General features: G+C 48.8%; 6 protein-coding genes across 6 annotated transcripts; 4 read left to right on the forward strand and 2 right to left on the reverse strand.

Moving 5' to 3' along the window:
* Positions 1 to 214: 214 nt before the first annotated feature.
* On the reverse strand, positions 215 to 1,700 carry CNBI0080 (hypothetical protein; the record flags this gene model as incomplete). Its single annotated transcript, XM_768549.1, has 6 exons — positions 215 to 380; positions 459 to 639; positions 698 to 1,072; positions 1,136 to 1,273; positions 1,333 to 1,437; positions 1,505 to 1,700. 6 exons carry the CDS (start codon positions 1,698 to 1,700, stop codon positions 215 to 217), a joined length of 1,161 nt encoding a protein of 386 aa, XP_773642.1.
* A 667-nt stretch (positions 1,701 to 2,367) lies between these two features.
* CNBI0090 (hypothetical protein) lies at positions 2,368 to 4,993 on the forward strand (the record flags this gene model as incomplete). Its single annotated transcript, XM_768550.1, has 5 exons — positions 2,368 to 2,661; positions 2,716 to 2,839; positions 2,888 to 3,087; positions 3,138 to 3,337; positions 3,394 to 4,993. The coding sequence occupies 5 exons, from the start codon at positions 2,368 to 2,370 to the stop codon at positions 4,991 to 4,993; spliced, it is 2,418 nt and encodes an 805-aa protein (XP_773643.1).
* Positions 4,994 to 5,555: 562 nt separating this feature from the next.
* CNBI0100 (hypothetical protein) lies at positions 5,556 to 10,264 on the forward strand (the record flags this gene model as incomplete). Its single annotated transcript, XM_768551.1, has 9 exons — positions 5,556 to 6,335; positions 6,391 to 7,222; positions 7,271 to 8,567; positions 8,643 to 8,825; positions 8,883 to 9,387; positions 9,451 to 9,649; positions 9,707 to 9,987; positions 10,041 to 10,173; positions 10,245 to 10,264. 9 exons carry the CDS (start codon positions 5,556 to 5,558, stop codon positions 10,262 to 10,264), a joined length of 4,230 nt encoding a protein of 1,409 aa, XP_773644.1.
* Positions 10,265 to 11,437: 1,173 nt separating this feature from the next.
* On the forward strand, positions 11,438 to 12,046 carry CNBI0110 (hypothetical protein; the record flags this gene model as incomplete). The annotated part of the gene is made up of 4 exons (XM_768552.1): positions 11,438 to 11,587; positions 11,671 to 11,787; positions 11,846 to 11,896; positions 11,987 to 12,046. 4 exons carry the CDS (start codon positions 11,438 to 11,440, stop codon positions 12,044 to 12,046), a joined length of 378 nt encoding a protein of 125 aa, XP_773645.1.
* Positions 12,047 to 12,991: 945 nt separating this feature from the next.
* CNBI0120 (hypothetical protein) lies at positions 12,992 to 15,680 on the forward strand (the record flags this gene model as incomplete). Its single annotated transcript, XM_768553.1, has 7 exons — positions 12,992 to 13,067; positions 13,122 to 13,194; positions 13,240 to 13,258; positions 13,305 to 13,365; positions 13,417 to 13,572; positions 13,678 to 14,438; positions 14,499 to 15,680. The coding sequence occupies 7 exons, from the start codon at positions 12,992 to 12,994 to the stop codon at positions 15,678 to 15,680; spliced, it is 2,328 nt and encodes a 775-aa protein (XP_773646.1).
* Positions 15,681 to 15,970: 290 nt separating this feature from the next.
* CNBI0130 (hypothetical protein) lies at positions 15,971 to 19,137 on the reverse strand (the record flags this gene model as incomplete). The annotated part of the gene is made up of 6 exons (XM_768554.1): positions 15,971 to 16,898; positions 16,950 to 17,622; positions 17,681 to 18,207; positions 18,256 to 18,387; positions 18,442 to 18,534; positions 18,587 to 19,137. The coding sequence occupies 6 exons, from the start codon at positions 19,135 to 19,137 to the stop codon at positions 15,971 to 15,973; spliced, it is 2,904 nt and encodes a 967-aa protein (XP_773647.1).
* Between the last annotated feature and the right edge of the window lie 825 nt (positions 19,138 to 19,962).

Here is a 19,962-nt window from a genome sequence, read left to right on the forward strand (position 1 = left end):
TAAAGCCGAGGCGTCTTCTATCTTCTTCTATCTTAACGACATCAATGCTACATGGTCAAAGTGGTTCATCGAGTTATGTAGGTCTGAATGAGAGCTCAGTAGCGGTATCTACCATGAACCTGATAAAGCTACAGTTATACAGACACATCCCATATGTCTACTATGTATCTAATGCTTCTAATGCTTCTTGTGGTCAAATTATTGCATTTTTGCTTCACTTTTCTTTATCATTCTGTCTCCCATGCTGTTCCTTTTCCTCCCGCCGATCCCTGTCTTCTTCGAACAAGACTGCGAGCTCTTTGCTTTGTCGGGCCCATTGGCCAAAATTCCATTGTTCAGGAACGATCTTTCGACTGGCTTCAGGATCTCTTTCAAAATGGCTATATGTAGAAAGATAATTAGAAAGGAAGATATCAGTGAGGAGCTGAGTGCAAATACTGGAAATCAAAATTACGTACCCCTCTGCAGCAGCTCTATACCTCTCCCACTTCGTTTCTCCCATATCTGTCTTAAAATCTCCAGAGAAGAATTCCTCGAGTGTCAATCCCAACGTCCGCACTGGCCTTCCCGCCATTTTGGAAAGAACATCTGCCATCTCGAGAGGTGTAACCATGGTGGAGCAGACTTGGATGATGCTTTCTGTCGAAGATGAGGTAGTTAGAATGCTGCTTAAGTAAAGTATGCCTTATTGGCTCACCCCTGAATTTTTTGTGGTTCAAAAATGCAGCTTTGACCCATAATCCCAGTTGTTCCACAGCATACCCCGGGATCTTGGTTTCATCCGGCAATGGCACTCGCAATAACCACTCCTCTCCATCATCATCAGTAAGCCTTGCCGCCGGTTCTCCTTCCTTTCGGGACACGTTCTTCTCCAGCTCTTTCGCTGCATCAGGCTCCCTAGACCCAGTAGGGAGCTTGGAAATAGGTACTTTGCTAAATAAGTCAAGAGTGATCAGCTTGGAGAATTTCCAGCCGGGGTAGAGGATCGTCCAGTGGAGATGATGATGTGCGCCGTGCGGACGGTCTTCGTGCTCAGCATGACCTGTGTATGTTTGCTTGATGTAGGATAATACTATTATGAGGATTTCAGAATATGCCTGATAATGTTTTGTATCAGGTTCAAAAAGTGACGTACTTTGTCCTCCGGGATGATCACTCCCTTCACCGTTGGGTACCAGATCGAGAGCAGTAAAGACGATGTGTCCAACGCCTGCCACCTTGCACATATCGATAAGGGATTTACCACAGGTTACGCTCTCAGGGGTTGAGAAAACTACTAGCACATGAGCGATTCTGACCTTGTATACAGGATGACGAACGAAAAAAACTTACTGTCGGAAGGAATGAAGATTCCATCCATTCCAGCCAATTGGCTCTGGAATGTATCAGGCCTATCAAGCTCTCCCTCCACAATCTGCACTTGCAATCTATTCAGTTCTAGAATCATTGCACAATGTCCCATCAGCTTCACGTCAAAACGATCACCCTTTTCTACACGACTCACCTCTTGCAACAGGCGTATCCGCATTAGGTACCAAACCCCAAATATTGAACCCTCCATCCTTGAGCATAGATTTGCAGACACTGAAGCCTTCATCGCCGGTAGCGTCGAGTACTAGCACTTTGAGTGGGTCCGAAGCCGATTTGGCGGCCATCTTGTTGGGGTTGAATGGACCTAAGAGAGCGTCTAATTTATCCATTGTCGTTAATGGTGCTTGTTTTAGGTTATCTTGTGATTTGTAAGGATTGCTAGGTAGCCGATTGATAGCAGTACAGTTCTTGGGATTAAAAAAAGGCTCATAAACTGACACAGTCAAGATGCACTTTCAAACCGGATACGATGGCTTTTGGAGACACGAATGCAAGACTTGGATGTTGCTTGGATGGAGGACCCGATAAGAGGAACCAGCTCGCAAATGGAACCACGACATACGTCATGGGGTGGAGGTGACTTACTCTAGCCGGCTTTCCACCTGATGAACATCCGCTTTCCATTCCTCGGTACGTGCGTAATTAAGTAGGTTATTTTTGCAACGCGGGGTCTCTCTTCTTGCCCATCCAGTTGATATAGGTTGTCCTACAAACAGCTTATCATCTTAACTAGAAGGATGAAGAATTATACCCTGTCCCCATCCACCTCACAGTAGTGCGGAAACCTTAGCGGAAACATTTGTCTATTCCTTATTTGCAGCGTTATAACGAAAGAGGATACTATGGTCACGTGATCTGGAGGTGGCCTTTACGTAAAATATCTCTCGCGGCTGTTGTTGTTTCGTTCAACCAAACATCCAATCGACTATTATTAACTCCACTCCTTCATTGTTTTCAATACTCCAGACCTTCTACTTCGTATCCGCCATTCGGAGAATGCGTGCCTCCCACAGGAAATCCCACTCCACATCCACTCTATCCCTTCTCGCCGGCTCACCTGCTTCGGCATCGCCATTGTCTCTCGAACAAAATACACCGCGTCAACAACTGGACCGTTCCAAAAGAAGGCAAAGTGTCCTCCCAAGAGTCAACGAACAGTCAAGCAATGCAAGCATTAATATTCTCAATGGGTTACAAGGGACGGTTGATGACCGACAGAAAGATAAGTATCCGGGAGATGGGTTGAAAAGGGGACGCGGTGAAGGAGATGTCAAAGAGCTGTTGAGTGATGTAAGTATTTTTTTATCTCATCGTACCAATGGAATTATCCTCATGAGTATATAGTTGAAATCCCTAAGGAGCTCAGGTAGAAGAAGGATGGCAGCGCTAAAAGGAGTCGAAAAGGTTGTGGTTGAAGCTTGTGCTGGTCAACAATTTGACGTCCTTGAAGAGTTCCTATCTTTCAATCGTAAGATACCGTAGCTCCTAATTGGAGGATTGCTGACAGATTTTCAAGCGTACAATACGCTTGTGAACCTTCTGACTCGACACACATCTACGCTCTCGCATCGTTCTTCCCACGCTTCTCTTCCGGCCGGTGATGAACTGGCTTTGAGCCTAATACCGGAGCTGAAACTTGTAGTGGGAATATTGCAAGGTCTGTGTTTGTTAAGTAGAGGATGTAAGGGACTTGTTGGAGAGGGGTGGGTTATGGAGGTGAGAACCACTTTCCTTTTCTCGCTGATGTACGAAGTGACTGTTTGCAGGTGTTTATTGATTTATTACTTCTCCTTCGATCACAACCACCGCCACATGAGAGCGACAAGCCAATATCATATAACATCCTTGAGCTACTGTTTTGCGTTCTTGTTGACTCTCCGGAAAATGCGAGGAAATTTGAGAAGCTAAGCGGACTGGAAGCGGTGGTGAGAGTATTGAAAGGTTCTAATGTGGGAAAGGATGTGCGGTATGTCTTCCGTCTTTTCTGATCCATCTTCCTAAAGACTGACACCACCCTATTAGAATGAAGTGCATCGAGTTTTTATACTTTTATCTCCTTCCGGAGCAACAAAATAGCGACGTCAACAAACGCAACATCTCCAATTCTTCTGTTTCGTCCACGACATCAAGCGAGCTATACCCTACTTCTCCGCCCACATTGCCAAGGACCAAGCCACCCATCGCCGTCACCACCAGCGAAGAGAAGCTGGGAGATATAGATGTCCCTTTCATTCCCCAAACGCCTGTTAAAAGACCTCGGCCGAACCTCGGCTACCTTACCCCTGCTACACGCCATCTTTCTGACGCAAGCGCTAACACATCAAGCTCTACTCCTGGTTTACCTACAGTACCTGCTTCTCCCGCTTCACCCGCCATATCCTCGACCATTATACCTCCTTCACCTCAAGAATCCAACGGGAGATTGAGACCAAGTGCTTCAACCACCGGTTTGTCGAGAATGTTGGACGAAGACGCCCCTCTTAGCTCTCATGTACCTGATGCGCGGACTCCGGCAATGTTGAGACACAGAGATGACGGTGGTGCCGGAAAAGTGGGTTTGGGGATAGGATTGTCAAACCTGGGAATGACGACCTCGACTTTCAAAACAAAAGGAGGTACGTCAGATGATCCGTTCGACCTCACTGCGAGCTCAAAACGTTCACACTCTGGGTCATCTGGATCATCTACTGTCGTACCTTCCACAGCTTCCCGAGCGATATCAAGGTCGAGTACACAACCTTCTTTGGCTGATTTGAGCTATGGCGGGAATAGCAATAAAGCGAGACTAGATGCTGGGTTGGGTCGGAGCGCAAGTCTTAGACGAGGAGTGAGCTCTAGTCCCAGTCCGCTCGCTCGCTCCAGCTTCCCCATTGCACACTCGTCCAACTTTGAAAAAGAAGGTGAAGGAGAAGGACGGGCACAGAGACAGAGAGGCGGCAGCTCTGGCTCGGCGTTGGTTTCGAGGACACCGAGATCCTCAACATCATCAAGATCCCGACATACGAGAGCTCAATCGTACGCTTCTGGGTTATCTCTTCCCCCGCCAACTGGACCGTCAGAATCAGCGTCAGTGCCATCTATTGAGATTCCACCTGTCCCTAGGTTACCCAGTTCCGTTGTTGCCAGCATTCATACAGATGCCCATCACACCCCTAACTCGAGTGGAATAACCTCGATGTCCAACATGAAAGAAAACAAAGAGATGGAGAAGATACGAGGGGTGAGGGCGAGATCGAAGGGTTTCCCAGCGAAGTTGACAAAGGGGATGGTACCCAGTGCTTCGAGTTCGGGCCTCACAGCTATGACAGCTACGTCTTCCAGCTTAGCCTCATCGGGCGCACAAATAGGGAAGGATGGAAGGGAAGTGCCCTTAGGAGCTACGAAACGGGTACTTTCGAGGAATTATCGGGATGTTCAAGGCAGAGAGCGAAATGAATCGGATGCCGAAACGGCAACGGGTGCTAAAGCAGGACTAACAGGGCGGGCGAAGGCGGAAACAAGGACAATGGAAGAGAAAAAGGAGATGTTAGGCATGTGGTTGGGGAATGTGGAGCAGCTTGTGCAAGGAGTGGAGAAGGTCAGTTTTTGGGGGTCGATTGGAGAGACTCATAAGGGGAGATAAGCACCTACTACTAGTAGCATATGCGGCGACGAGTGGCGCGACATAGTATGATGTAATAATACGACGCGGGACTTATGTAGGATAGGAGAGGCTTGTTGAAATATAGTAGCATACATATATAGACTATGTAGATCTTTCCGTTGACTGATTTTCTCTGCATCTAATAAAACATAGTGCGCGGTGGGAAGTAATAACCACCACGAAGTCACGGTCTCTACGGCCATACGATTTCTTATCCAAGGTGCCTGAAAGCTTATAGAGCCTTTATCTCTATTGTTGCAATAATACGCTCTCTCTCCATTTATTAATTGTTACGCTATTGATCCTGTGCGGTTCATGTTACGTACGTATATGACGGACAACATGATGCTTGTAATATCGCGTTTTGCCACTCGTGGATGTCAAAGTTACACGTCACGGCTTTTATACTCACTTTTATGGTGACGATGATGTTGACCTTGCGTTCCGTCCGTCGATCGATGTGTTCTCAGTTTCCATCTAAATTCATATAACCTTCGACTCCTACCTTTGATAACTTCCAGTATCCCAGGCAATGTTTTAGATGTCCACGCCAACACCATCCAGAAAGACTTCCACACCATCACGCAAGTTATCAGCACCATCGCGCCAGTCATCAACCCCATCGCGCACGCCACAGCCTCGACCGCCGCCGTCCCTGCTTATCCCATCGGCCAAGCCATCATCTAGCACCGCATTTGTGTTTGCGCAGGGTCAGTCCGAGCCAACAACGCAACCTCAAACTCCGACAGTTGAGACTGAAGGAGGGAAAAATGGGGGCGGTTCAGTTACAGGGACCATACCCAAAAGGCAAGGTTCCGCGAGCGAAGAGGCGCTTTCGAGACAATTGGACGGTGATCTGGGCGGAAGGCTGATGGGACTTCGAAGTCGTAGGAGTAGTGCGGCGACGACGAATACGCTTAACACGCTAGCGACCGCGGGAACGGCAAGGCATTGTAGTGGAGGAAATGGAGTAGGGCGGGATAGTCCGAGAACGGCTGATGAGCTTGGAACTGCCACCGACACGGGATCTGTTCCATTCGTAGGGGATGATGAGAGAGGAAGAGGTAGATCAATGCTAGCTTCGCCTTTGAGTACGGTGGCAGAGCCTGGGGTGTCCAATGAAGGAGGGGCTGATGCCTCGAATGGGAGTCTTGCACTGCCTACACCGTCACTAAAACGAGAGGGAGACCCTTTGAGCAGTCAAGGCAAGAGATTAGGCAATAAGACGAGTACTTCGTGGTTGAGATGGACATCACCTACTCCTACGTTTCCGAAACAGGGGGAAGGTAAGGGCAAAGGGAAGGCGGAGGAGACTGTAGAGGTAAGTCTCACCGCTTTTCGAATGGTCTGGATCATCTCTGACAGAATGCGTCTAGGGCCAATCTCCAGAATCTATCAATGAGCCACAACGCGAACCTCCTACCGAACCGGCTGCATCTACTGCGATCAATTCCGATTCACCCTCAGTCTCACAAACACCCCAGCCCTCACAACAAGCAACGACGCGTAGTGAACCACCCAAATCTGCCGGTCAAATTTTATCTTTGCCACCTGAGCAAAACCCATCGAGAAATTCAACTGGGCAATCCCAAACACTGCCATTATCTGAGAAGGAGGGAAAGCAAGGCTGGTTTAGTTCGTTCTCAAGGAACTCCAGGCCGTCTGCTCTGACTTCACTGCACCCTTCGCAAGGTCAGGCCATTGTGGAGAGCGTAAAACACGGTTTCAAACAGGGTGATGAAGTGAAGGATGCGGCAGAGCCTAGCGAGATAGAAGGACCCGGGGGTTTTGGTACGCCGGTGCAAATTGCTGGTGAAATCAAAACGAAGGAAGACACGAGAAAGCAAGAAGAGACTGACAAATCATCTCCTAATCCACCACTTGCAGAAGGTGAAGTGAGGCCAGACATGAGTTCCCTCAGCAACAGCAACATTCCTTCACACACCGCTGAGCTCTCTGCACCGACGTCTATTTCCGCAGAGTCCACAGATCCATTAGCCACCGTCACGCATGCCCAAGGACAGTCGCAACAAAAAAAGACGGTGCGTCCTCAGCAGTCTATGGCGAGTTTGAGGGGTTTCAGAGATTATTTGGGATGGTCGGGATCTAGTGCAGAAGGGAAGGAAGCATCGTCGCAAAAAGGGGAACACAAGGGTTCGGCGAGCAATTCGGGGGTGGATAAACAGGAGGAGGTCCGCCCAGAAAATGGTGAGATCCATATTCATCGTATCTCGCTTTTGCTCATTCCTTGTGCAGCCACTCAAACCTCTGAAGAAACACTTACACCACCGCAGCCTACAGAAACCACCGCACCCACTCCCAGAGGTCAAACGACTCCCTGGTCATCCTACTTTTATTCATTTGTCGTTCCCGAACCAAAACAAGGTCAGGCACAGAGCTCGAAAACAGTTTCTATCGCACCTGAGAGCGAGAGTAATTCTGCAGCTGCAGTGCCTCCAGCGCAACCGACAGATACGCCGAAGTCTTCCACAGAACCTCAACCAGCACTCTTAACTCCTCTTACCACTCCATCTAACACTAAGATCACTTCGCGTAATGTATCTCCTGCCAGGATATCTACCACGTCCGTGCCTGCTCCTGATTCAACATCGTCCCAACCATCGGCTCCATCGGCTCCATCAGCTCCATCGGCTCCATCAGCTCCATCAGCTCCATCGTCCTCTACATCACCATCTACATCAAGGCGGCCTAGTGCTGCCGGATGGTTAAATTATTTAGCGTTCAGAGCTAACCAAAAGAAGATTACCGCTGGATCGGTGGACACAGGCGGTACGGGTGAAGGAGAGGTGATGGATTTTTCAAATGATCCCAATTTCCCCAGTGAATCATCAATTGTAAACGCAACTGTGGAGGATACTAGTTCCAAAACGAGCGGAGGCGCAAGCGGAGATAAGAACAGACCCCTTACCGCCCCTACAAAATCAACTCCATCGGCAATCACTCATAAGCCTTCGAGGAACCTCGACGTCCACAAACACGCCAAGCGATTGTCAAATGCTTCGTCACTTGCCGGCAATGTTGGCAGCCTTGCATTTTCAGCATCGCCAAAGAATAAGTCTCTTGAGGACCATCAATCTCCAGGGAAGAGTTCAACGAGGTCATTGACAAACCCGAAAGAGTCAGCGTTGCCCCATCCTCAGCCCCCGGCTGTACAGCCAAACCTTGTCATACCCACTTTCTCAAACACGTTTGATCGTCCTCCGCGTTCGTTCCCGCCTCTACCGCCTTCACCACCTTCTTCTCCTCGATCTTTCGACAGCAAACAGCCGCCGCATAAGGGACTTACCGCGGCTACGACGGGGGTTGCGTGGAAGGTTCTTGGTGCGGTGGGAAGTTACGTTTATGGTGGAGGTGGAGTTGGGGATGAAGTCTCTAAGGGAGGTTGGGTGGATACTGAAGCGGAACAGAGGGGTAGAAAAGAAGGGAGAAAGGTTGGGAGAGAACTTCCCAGGAGGATAGGGCTGGAGCATGGTGGAGCGGAGGACGGATGGAAGGATGTGAAAAGAGTCGTCGTCGTTGGGGTACATGGATGGTATGTTCATCCCTATTTCTATACATCCTCTCAATCAAACAGGATGGTGGTTGATATCTCTCTTCTCTCGGATAGGTTCCCAGCAAAAATGCTCAATTCGGTTATCGGTGAACCTACGGGGACGTCTGTCAAGTTTGCGAACATGATGGGACAAGCGGTGAAACAGTTTTTTGCGGAGAAAGGGATAGACGAAAGCGAATTAAGGCTGACGTTGATGCCGCTGGAAGGCGAAGGCACTATAGAATTGAGGGTTGACAAGTCAGTGTCTTTGTCAGGGGTGTGTAAAAATATGGATACTGACACAAATCTTGATAGGCTGTACAAAGCATACCTTTCTAATCCAGCTTGGATCAACGACCTTCGTCGAGCCGACGCCATCTTCTTCGCCGCTCATTCCCAAGGATGCATCGTGACCACCCATCTCATCTCACGCATGATTGCTCAAGGCCATATTCGTACTCCCCTGAATGCCGAAGCTGTCGCCAGATGCGAATGGGCTTTCGGTCCAATCGGTGTCATACCTTCTTACCCCCGTTCGCGTAAATTTCCAGATGACTTCTCCATCCCTGGTGCCGAAGGGGGATACCAAAAGGTCGCGATGCTCGCTATGTGTGGCGTTCACTTAGGACCAATGTACTCGATCAGTACGAGCACAATGATACAACCATACTTGCAGTGGTTTGAGAATGCAGCTGCCAGGGAATTGTTTGGGTTTCAGGATACGAGCTCGGCGGTTAGCATAGAGTACCAAAGGGCATTGGGAATGGTACTGGAGAATGAAGTTCGCGTGGTTTTGCTGGCGTCTCTGAATGATCAGGTAGTGAGTGCCCTTTTGACGCCTTGTTTTTCCATCAAGGGAAGGTTGCTGATTGCGATTTTTTAGGTACCTATCTACGGCTCCTCCTTTAGTACTGCGACGCATCCGCTGCTCTTAAGGGCGTTATATGTCGACGGGGCATCGTATACCCAGTCTGACTTTATGACTAACCTACTTTGTTTCGCTTTTATGCTGCGGAACGCAGGAATAAATGATCAGCGTTTGGTGGAGCATTTGAGTGAAGCCACCGCCGGGAGTCTGACTGGTAAGATACATGCTATCGAGCTTCTATGAGAAAGCATAAGGTTCTGACGATTCTCAGGTATTGGCCATTCTACCCCTTACGAAGAACTCAGTTGCTACACCCTCGCTGTCCATTACCTCTTTTACGCCGGCCGCGCGCGTCAACCCATGCCTCCTCTCCAAGTCGAGCCCTTCTCCGCTCGAGATGCACGTAACGACTATGAATTGCCGTGGATCATGAGAGCGTTGGTGGATAGCGCAGAGGTTCAGGACCTTTTCCCAGGAGAGCTGCGGGATTTGAAGGAGGGAATCTTACATTGGAAGCCGGTGACAAAGCCGTTGAAGGAGATCAAGCGCCGCGTGAGTATCTTTTTGGCTTGTGAGAGGAAGCATGGCGCTGATAAGGTTTAAAGCTGGAACCTATGGCAGGTCGACAGTCCCGTTTACGTCCCCTTCCCAATTCTCCATCCTCAGCCTCTCTTGCGTCAACGGGCGCCAATGTTGAGACGAGTACAAGCCCTGCACCGAGCAAGAACCTTTCGGCAGGTAAGCCAATGCTCAAGAGTCGGCTATAGATGAAATACCTATTAGTTTGCAGGCTGATGTGGATGTAATAGGACTGAGAAAGGATTGGTGATTGTATCATACAAGGGAAAGAAGGCATATCATGAGGACCAGAAGTAAAAGGAATACGTGTTGTTCTGTGATATGTAGGAGCGCAGTTGGTTTGGTAGTTTAGTCTTCAATTGTATGTAACGTATGTGAGATTCACAGCTTACATCGTGAGGTTCTGTCATACTTGTTCGCTAAGTTAGCAGTTTCTTCAGATTCTGGTTAACTTTATTGGTTTTGCATGGTCTACAAGAATTTTGATACCATTCAGATTCCCGTTGATGTCGGCCGTTTGAGGGTCCTTCGGGAGAAAACAATGCTTGTCAGCAGATGATGTAGGTGGGCTCCTTTGGCCTTGGCTTGTTTGCCGTCCTTCATCTTCCTTCCGTCGGTTCCTGTGCCCCTTGTCGCACGTTCACGATCAATGAGCAGCCACAAGGCCATTATTAATTGTTCCTACCGAAATGTCTCTAGACCATCATCAGCATGACTTTCCCGGTAAACGTGTCTTTTCCGGTCCATTTCTCCCCGCTGAATTCGTCTAGCCTGCCCCAATGTGATGGGCTAGGATGATGGGCCTTGTAGGTGGCGGCTTTTGGATCTTGGATTCCATCATGGGGAAGTCGGTCGGCTTGAGCACCGAGTGATGCCCTAACAGATGTTTATTCCTGATCTCTGCACTTCCAGCAGGCACGCCTTATCCCCTTTTCCATTCTTTACGGAACTCATTGAACATGTGTGACCGTCTCATTCTCGAGCTTGCAGACTGATCATCACCCGCTATCTCACGGCTATCATCTCCCATCGTCTTCCGTTCATCGTTCCATCAGTCATCACATCACGCACGCAGTCTCAACATGAGACAATCTCGATGTCCGATAGTTGGCGTGGGGGGAAGGGTATGCTTGTTACCGGCATCTTGTGGTTACAACCAAGAAACCGACGAGCTCGGAGCTGTTGAGCCAGTATGGCGTCTGACCGAATTCACCGGTAAGGCTTCAAAAGAGGTATAAAAACCATCCTCAAAATCAGTTTGCTCGTCCCAACTTCTCTATATTCTACTCTTGTGATTTATTAGCTGAACGCCACCGATTTTCAATATAATACTCCATTCTTACCACACAACGACGAAACAAACGTCTATCCAGTCTATCCGCCTTCCTTCGCTTCCTTTACACCCTCCGACGTTACCCATACCATGAATACCATGAACCTCAGCCACAAATCCTTTCGCTCCCTCTCCTCCTCCTCTGACAATTCTGCCATCTCCACCACCTCTACCAGCTCCCGTTCGTCAACTCATTCGAGAGCTTGGGAAGACATGATCGATAGATTGGCTTCTCACAAGGTCGGTCCTATTCCCCTTTCCACTTTTGGATCACTCTCAATGGATCCTTTTAAGAGATATGAGGCCGACGTAAAAAAACACAGATTAATGCCAGATTCGACCTCTGGTCTGGCGGGAACATCCGTCTCAACGGTCTGGATCTTACACTCACTACTCGTGATGCAGAGGGACTTTTCAAGGCTATGAAGACGGACGATCGAGTAAGTCCTTGATCGCCTTGGCGGCGATCCCAAGTTCCCCGCTAATCAGTTCCCCAAGTTCCAGATCATTCACCACGTGTTCTTCGACGAAGAGAAGGAAGACTGGAAGGTAGGCTCGTCTTTCTTATTCTTTCACTTGTCACTCTCAGTTGGGCCGCATAGGATGATGTACTGATACTCGTATACTCGCATTTGTTAGGTCTCCTTTATTCGCGCCCAACCTTCTCCTTGTTCAGCTTTTCCTTCTGACTCCGAGTAGCTTATCCCTTCCCCATTCTCTCCATCCAACATTCAGTGCCTCTCTCTTCTCAGGTTGAGCTAGGTCGATTTGAGTCTATATCAAGCCAAGGTAGATCGAAATATCGGTAAACTGTGAGAACGAGATTGCGAGGTTGTTGTCTTACTATTCTTTCTGAGTGTTTTTCACGAGATCTTTCCGTTCGGGATCACGAGATTGTTATGTTAGCTGTATGTACGCTTGGAATGCATTATGTTATCCGTACCATCTACCGACGAAGCAGCTATATCTACTTTAAATCAGCGTTTTCATATAACGTACCGGAAACAACCACTCACAGATACAAGGAAAAGCATCCGGAACTTCTTTTAAGTAACAGAGAAACCGAAAATTAATGAAAACCGTAGCCCGAAGAGGCCACTATATGACTCCGTGGTACCAATCTTCTTCATGGCTCAACAGTGTTAGATTTTCGTAGGGTGAGATCGGCGATGCCTGTTCTTAATTGAGAAGGACAGGGTCGTCGTATCCCCAGTTTAAAGGAAAGGCTAAGCATCATATGGCGGTGTCATGTACGGAATAACAAAAGTCGACATACGGGTCACGGACTGGACAACAGAACGGGTACATACCATGACCAGCAGAAGAAGGCCATTATTAAAAATCGAGGGCGCACTGCAACAGCTGCTGTTACAAATCTCCATTAATTACAAGGTCTAACAATCTTTGTAGTCGCAGATTACACAATTTATTTTTTGTAAAACAAAAATACAAACCATTAGCGGCAATCACCGTCAGGAACTTCTGCCGTATTATTCGGAATGGGGCCTGGGTGCTCCGGAGCTCGTCATTTCTGGAAATCAAGAAAATACGAACGACCAAGCAAAAACAATCTATATCAGCGAGCGAGCGAGCGATTCATCCGATTTTCCATTCCTCATCACCCACATCTTTCACGCCAATACCATGAGCCCCCCAGCCTCCCCGCCACCCCTCTGGATATCACTCTGGATGCTTTTCACGACTCTTATCGTCTCGTGGGGTAAGTCGTGCAAAATCGTTCCTTCCCGTGGGCCATCACTAACTCCGCCGCTAGATGCCGGATACTGTCTCATGAGACCACGAAGCTTGCCTGGCGGCGATCTTTCTTGGATATGGAAACCTTACAAGTGGGTACATTATTTGTCTTGACGCAATGAGCTGACATAAACTAGCGACTTTCCTTATGGCGAAGTGAGCTCGGCAGTACAGGTGTAAGAGTTTAACTGACATGGCATAGATCGACTATCTCTATGGGTGGAAAGCTTTCAACGAAGAAGATGGATTTACAGCTGCCCAAGGTGGGACTTAACTCTTCGTAACTCCAATTTTTCTAATTTCATTTCCCGCAGCCCTTCTTAACGTCGTTGAAATCTTCCTCGCCATCGGTTACCTCTATCTCCAGCACATTTCCCCTCGAGACAAGCCCTTGCACGCCGTAGCGCCATTAATAGGATTTGCTGGAACTGTTATGACTGCCTCAAAGACAATTTTATACTTCCTTCAGGGTGAGTTTAATTCCTCGATCATGTTCCTCGCGGCGAGGGTTGGTTTATGTTGTCGTTTGCCATGGCCAGAGCATTTCTTGTGAACAAGCGCTAACGACTATCCAGAATACTTCTGTGGCTGGTGCAATGTTGGTCACAATGACAGGCGGACATTTTGGATGGTTTGGGTTATCCCCAACGGGACATGGATTATTCTCCCTACAATCGTATCTATTGTCCTCGGCCGATACATTGCCGTTGCTCTAAAACGTGATGCCGTCTACTCTCCGGTCTCCACCTCCCTGCTGCGCGCTGAATTTCTCGCCGAGAAATTAGCTTCCACACTTACCGAAGAACCGACCCAACTCCCTGCTGCCCTTCCACTCACTTTCCACCCTCGCACCTTGTCTGTCCTTATTGTCGGTTCCAATCGCCTCGCCGCTAGTCGAGCGCTTACTTTCCTCGAAGCCGACGCCAAGGTTTTCCTTCTCACGTCGTCTGAAGAGGTGGCTAAGGAGGTCAAGGAGCTTGAAGAGGGTGGTCGGGTTTCCCTCCTCCAGAATACAGCCTCAGATTCTGTCGCCTGGTCAGAACTCCTTACAAAGCATGACATTTCTCTCGCATGCGTTACCGATACCCTCATCTCCACTCCTTCTCGACGCTCCCTCGCTTCCGCGACAATCATCTACCAAACCTGCTTGTCGCTTCACATCCCTGTCAACATCTCTGACCAGCCTCATTTCTCCACTTACACTTTCCCCTCTGTACACCGTTTCGCAGGTGCCGATGGCCCTTCGCACTTGCAAGTGGCAGTATCGACTAACGGTCAAGGCTGTCGAATGAGCGGAAGGATAAAGCGAGAGATTGTCAGCAGACTACCTGCAGATGTAGGCAAGGCAGTTGATAACGTTGGGAAACTCCGAGCAAGAGCCAAAGCCCGAGCCAAGATCTCGGAAGAAGACGACGGACCTCTCAATACGCCCGTACCCCAACTCCCTACCCCATCCATTTCTCGCCGCAACTCTGAAGAAGTCACCCAGCAGCTGAGCGACGAGGAGCAACAACTGAGAAGGATGAGATGGGTGTACCAGATGTCAGAGTACTACAGCTTTGAACATCTTGCGAAAATTTCAAATGAAGAGATGGACAAGGCTTTAGATATTTGGGGCCAGCGAAACGAAGGCTACCTTCCTCACCACGACGTGAAGACAGTTAACGCTTCAGAGAAGAAAGGCCGTATCCTCCTTATCGGTTCCGGTCCTGGTCACCCTGGTTTACTCACGATGGCCGCCCACACCGCACTCCGCACAGCCACCCTCATCCTTTCCGACAAACTCGTCCCCGCCGAGATCCTTGCACTTATCCCGGACTCTACCAAACTCCACATTGCAAAGAAATTCCCCGGTAACGCCGAAGGCGCCCAGAATGAAATGATGGAACTTGCTCTCGAAGGTGCACAAAGGGGTGAGACAGTGGTCAGGCTGAAACAGGGTGATCCATTCGTATATGGGCGTGGTGGTGAAGAAGTGCTCTACTTCCGACAGCACGGGTTTGAATCAACTGTTATCCCAGGTATCTCCTCCGCTCTCGCCGCGCCGCTCATGATGGGTATCCCCGTCACTCAACGAGGCGTCGCGGAATCTCTTGTCCTCTGTACTGGTGTGGGAAGGCAAGGGAAAGCTGTTCAGCTACCAGGCTATGTCAAATCTAGAACTCTCGTTATGCTCATGGGTGTTGCGCGTATTTCTCAAATCATCGAGGTCCTCACGTCCACTACTGCCACTACTGCCAGCGGACGTGATGGCGCTGCTTACCCGCCCCACTTGCCGATCGCCGTTATTGAACGCGCGTCCTCTCCTGATCAGCGAGTAATTCTCTCGACGCTTGAGAAGATTCAGCCGGCGTTGAAGCAGGTGGATGAGAGACCGCCAGGGATGATGCTTGTGGGCTGGGCAGCGTTAGCTTTAGAAGGGAAGGGGAGGGTGGACGTACTTGACAGGTCGGAAGATGATGAGTTTGAGATGGTGGAGAGCTGGTTAGCGGAGGGACAGGAGGGTGAAATAAAGGGATGGAAGGTTAGGGAGGGTTTGAACGACGAATGGAGAGGGATTTTGAATGGGATCATATAGCCGTGTGATAGTTAGTCGACGTTCGGATTCATCAGCATTATTGGCATATTCAACATACTGCATCATCATGTATTACTTTTGGGATTAGCTACATCTTCGAGAAGGTCGTTCAGGTAGCCTGACATATGCATCGTTTTGAGTTATAACTATAGACAAAATATCCCATATACATATCTAATCCAAGATCCCCATCCTGCATTTTACACTCACTCCCCCTTCGCCTTTCGCTGCCTTCGTTCATTCAGACATAACGCACATTACCTCGTTACATCAAACTCTTACCACTACTCTTACTCCTTTTCCTCCCGACTGCTACTCTTGCTTTCGGCTGATGGATCGAAGCCAAAAGAGGGAGTAGCAACAGGCGTGGGTACACTCTTGAACTTGGGGATCTTCTTCTGTTGCGCTGCTATCGGCCGGGGAGATACAATCTCTTGTCCTTCAACTCTCTCTCCATTCACTCCCGCCGCTTGAATACCAAAATCATAAACTGAAATCGGAGGGGTAGGTTGCTTAGAAGATACGGTAGGACCAGAACTTTGGCTTCGTACCTGACCAGGGTGGGAAGCGGCCATACGCTTTCGCTCACGCCCAATGAAGATTGCTTCGTTCAACAAGCTCGGTTGATGTGATGCAGGTATGACAGCTGGGGTTGAAACAGTCCCTCCAGCAGGAAGGAGACGAGTGGGTACAGCAGATGCAGGGCCTGGGACTGATAAGCTATACTGGGGCTGAGGTGAAGGAGTGGCGGTAGCACCAGAATCAAGTGGAGTAGAGAGACGGCGGTTAACAAGCCTGCTATCTGACTGTGCACAAGCTAAAGGCGGTTCATCCAATTCACCAGGGATTGTGATAATTTGAGCGCTGTATGTGGACTTCTCGTCGGGTTTATTGGTATAACAAGGTGGATCAGCTGGGGGAGTAGCGGCAGGCGTTTCATTAGCAGCCAAACGCTCAGTTCTAGGCCTGCCGGGTTGAGAAACGGGTTTCTTCAACGAAAACTTGGGGATCTGAATCTTCGCCTTGACCCGTCGACCGGCACCAGGAGTAGGTGCGGCAACAACTTGCTCAACATCGGCATCGCTGACTGGAGGAATTGGGGTAGATTGGGCAATAGCGAGTTCTTGACGGGCGAGAGCAGCTTTTCGAGCAGCAAGCATAGCTTCAAGAGGGACGAAAGCGGATGCTGCTGAACGAGGCACTCCATGTTCGTCGTACCTATCGCGCTTATCAGTCAAGAATTCTCTATACATTACAAAGATGACTTACTCGTCATAAATTTCTTCTCCAATAAGCTCTTCCAAGACATCCTCAAGCGTGATGATACCCAATGGTGCGCCTTCCAAACCATCGAAGAAGTTTTCCACAGCGTCGTTAGACAATTGAGCATCGGCAGGGACACTTTGCTCGAGCTGAGTCAACTTCGCGGCCTGAACGAGGGATCCCTTTTTGCTGTCTTTCCCGCGCTGCTGCTTCATTTCTGCTTCTTGCTGTTCCTTTGCCATACGCTTAATTTCATCGGCTTCCGTAAGCCCGTCATCGTCACTAGAAATGGGTCTAACGATAGTGTGATTGTCAGAACTACAACTACCAGCCCGATCATGTTTCTCAGCGTTCTTGCGCCTTCGCTTCTTTTTCTTCCCTCCTTCGCCCTTTTCGAGGTCTTCTTCTCCAGAAGCAGAAGAGTCGCCATCAGAGAATGATCGATTACCAGAGATTCCAGCAACCCTTCGGAAGAATCGTTGACGAAGGCCACCGGCAGCAGCGGTCATGGCAGACTGGGCATCTTCGGGATCGACAGGCCCCACACGGCGTACACGACGAGAGACAATGGCCATATGTGAGCGACCTTCTTGGAAGACGTTGAGCATGTTGGTCAAGGGCTCATCGAATGGGATAGAAGGGATGGCGTTGATGGGGATAGAAGCAAGAGGAGTAGCGTCTGCGACTCAGTCAGTAGCATTCGTTGTAGGTTTAGCTGCAAGCTTGATTAGAATCACCTTCAGGATCCAGCAGAACACAGCTCTTGACAAGCAAACTGCCCAAAACTTTCTTAACCATCTTTGTCTTAGTGGGACCAAGAGTAGGAGCCGAAAGATCAATATCAGGAACTTCGACCATCTGGTAGACCGGAATACGCGAGTGGCCAGACCTCACAACATGCCCCAATGTCTCATAGTCGAGCTTTGCCTCGATAGGAAGCATAAACACTTGCTCAATGGCAGTCATGGAATCCTTAACCGTCTTTCGAGCAAGGTCCAAAGCGCCTTGAGTGATCTGTACAGTATCAAAATCCAAGTCGCCACCACCTTCACCGCCCGCGGCATGCATCTTGATGAGTTCGCGAAGTTCGCCTCGGCGGTAGATGATTCCGTGATGCGCACCAAGAACCCATTCCAGGAGTTTGGCGATTGGCCATGCAATGGGATAAGCGATCCAAATCATGATACGGACTGGCCAGGCCATACGAGCACCAATGAGGAGACCATACCGGGAACAAATTGATTGAGGGATGATCTCGGCAAAACTACACTGATGTCAGTTGAAAAGAGGGCATGATATGAATGAGACTTACATGACAACCATTGCGGTACTGACGACGACGGATACAACACCGCTCAAAAGACCGTCCATGACAACAGGCAGTGCCTCGTTAACAATCATGTTACCGAGAATTAGAGTGGTAAGAAGCAAGTGTGAATTTTTTCTGCATTTTTTTATACGTCAATAACGTCCAAAATACAATTAGAAGCTGACGTACCGGACTGGCATGATAAGCCTAGCATACTCTTGGTGCTTAGGTGTTCCTGAAATAGCAAGCACTTGCAGCTGAGTCTGATCCACAGAAAAGTAACTACGCGAGATCAATCAATGCTCCTTTGTGCAAAGGAAGCCTTTTAACTCACCCAAGAGTCAAACCCGCAAACATGCCACTCAACAATACGAGCACAGGTACCATACAAGCTTCAATTATACTCGTGTTGTCGAGATTCCTCTTGACATTTGCGAGGTGCTGGCCGACGAAACTGTCGTCAAGGCCGATAAACCTTACAACATGGTTGAAAACGTAACCGGTGGTAGAGAGAATAGGAGTACTCTTCTGAGGAAGTGCTGGACATGAAGTGTAGGGATCTAGGTCGGTAGCAGATGCAACAGGAATGAATGCAAGCGCGATGATGGCGAGGAGTGCGAGTGGCGCAAAACTGCGGCAAACTCGACCGACATGATGCTCAACATTAAAGTGACTTGCGTCTTGATAGAAGAGCGTTTGATGCTCGTCAGTAGTGGAAGTACGTGGGTTGAAGGGTCTATGATCTCCTTCTTCCTCGTCAGCAGGCTCGATCTCACTATCGGTAGTGGGTGAGCGTGCGAAAGCTGTGTTTATTGTTTTTGATTGTGGGAAAGTAGGCGTCGGTATATTGGGCGGCGGAGGTTCGTTATGATTATCTTCGGCCATTTAAGGTGTTCCTATAAGCAGTTGAAATGAAGATGCTAAGATAAAAGTCGAGAGAAGCAAGACACAAGAAGGAAGAGGGAAGAAAAGGAGAAGGGGAATGGTTGGAGAAGATGACAAATGACGACGGGAAACTGGACGCAGTTTCGTGATCGACATAATACTGTAGGGGCTCCGCCAAGAACTGCCGTTCTATTTTTGTTTCGCCACTTGCTTACGTACGAAACCTCATAAAAACAGCGTAACAGGAATTCGAAGTTCTTTTCTCAAATCGTAAGTTCAAATCGTATACCAAGCTCATTGTCTTCTATAAACAATAATATCCGTCTATTCTTACGCAGACCACGGCGTACATTTACGAGATTATATGATTATATGAAACCAGCTAGGAACTCCAGCCTTCGGTAACGGTCGGAACCCCACTATCGTGCAACGTGCCCACAAAGTCACGGACCCCCACCACTCACTCACCAACGGCACAACCTCCTCTTCCCAGCTTATCCGCGCATTTACAATATGTGCATTGATATTGTAAAACTCCCTCTGCCCATCGTTCTCTATTATTTCCCCGTTATCTATCATCATCACTGTATCATTGTTTCTATCAGTCGCCGTAAGAAGCGGGAAAACCAAAGTCCTCATCGATTCAGGTGGAGGAGGAATATCGCGGTTGGTGATGAAAGCAAATTCGTTTTCTTGCCATTCTCGGACAAAGTTAAGAGAATCACCATCGTTGTCAGGGATCCAGCTGATCATTTCTTGAGCTCGATGTTGAGATATTGGAACATGGCACTGCCAAGATTGGAGACGGTTCTTCTACGATCGAGC

This window comes from Cryptococcus neoformans, chromosome 9, assembly GCF_000149385.1.
Source record: "Cryptococcus neoformans var. neoformans B-3501A chromosome 9, whole genome shotgun sequence".
NCBI classification, from domain to species: Eukaryota; Fungi; Basidiomycota; class Tremellomycetes; order Tremellales; family Cryptococcaceae; genus Cryptococcus; species Cryptococcus deneoformans.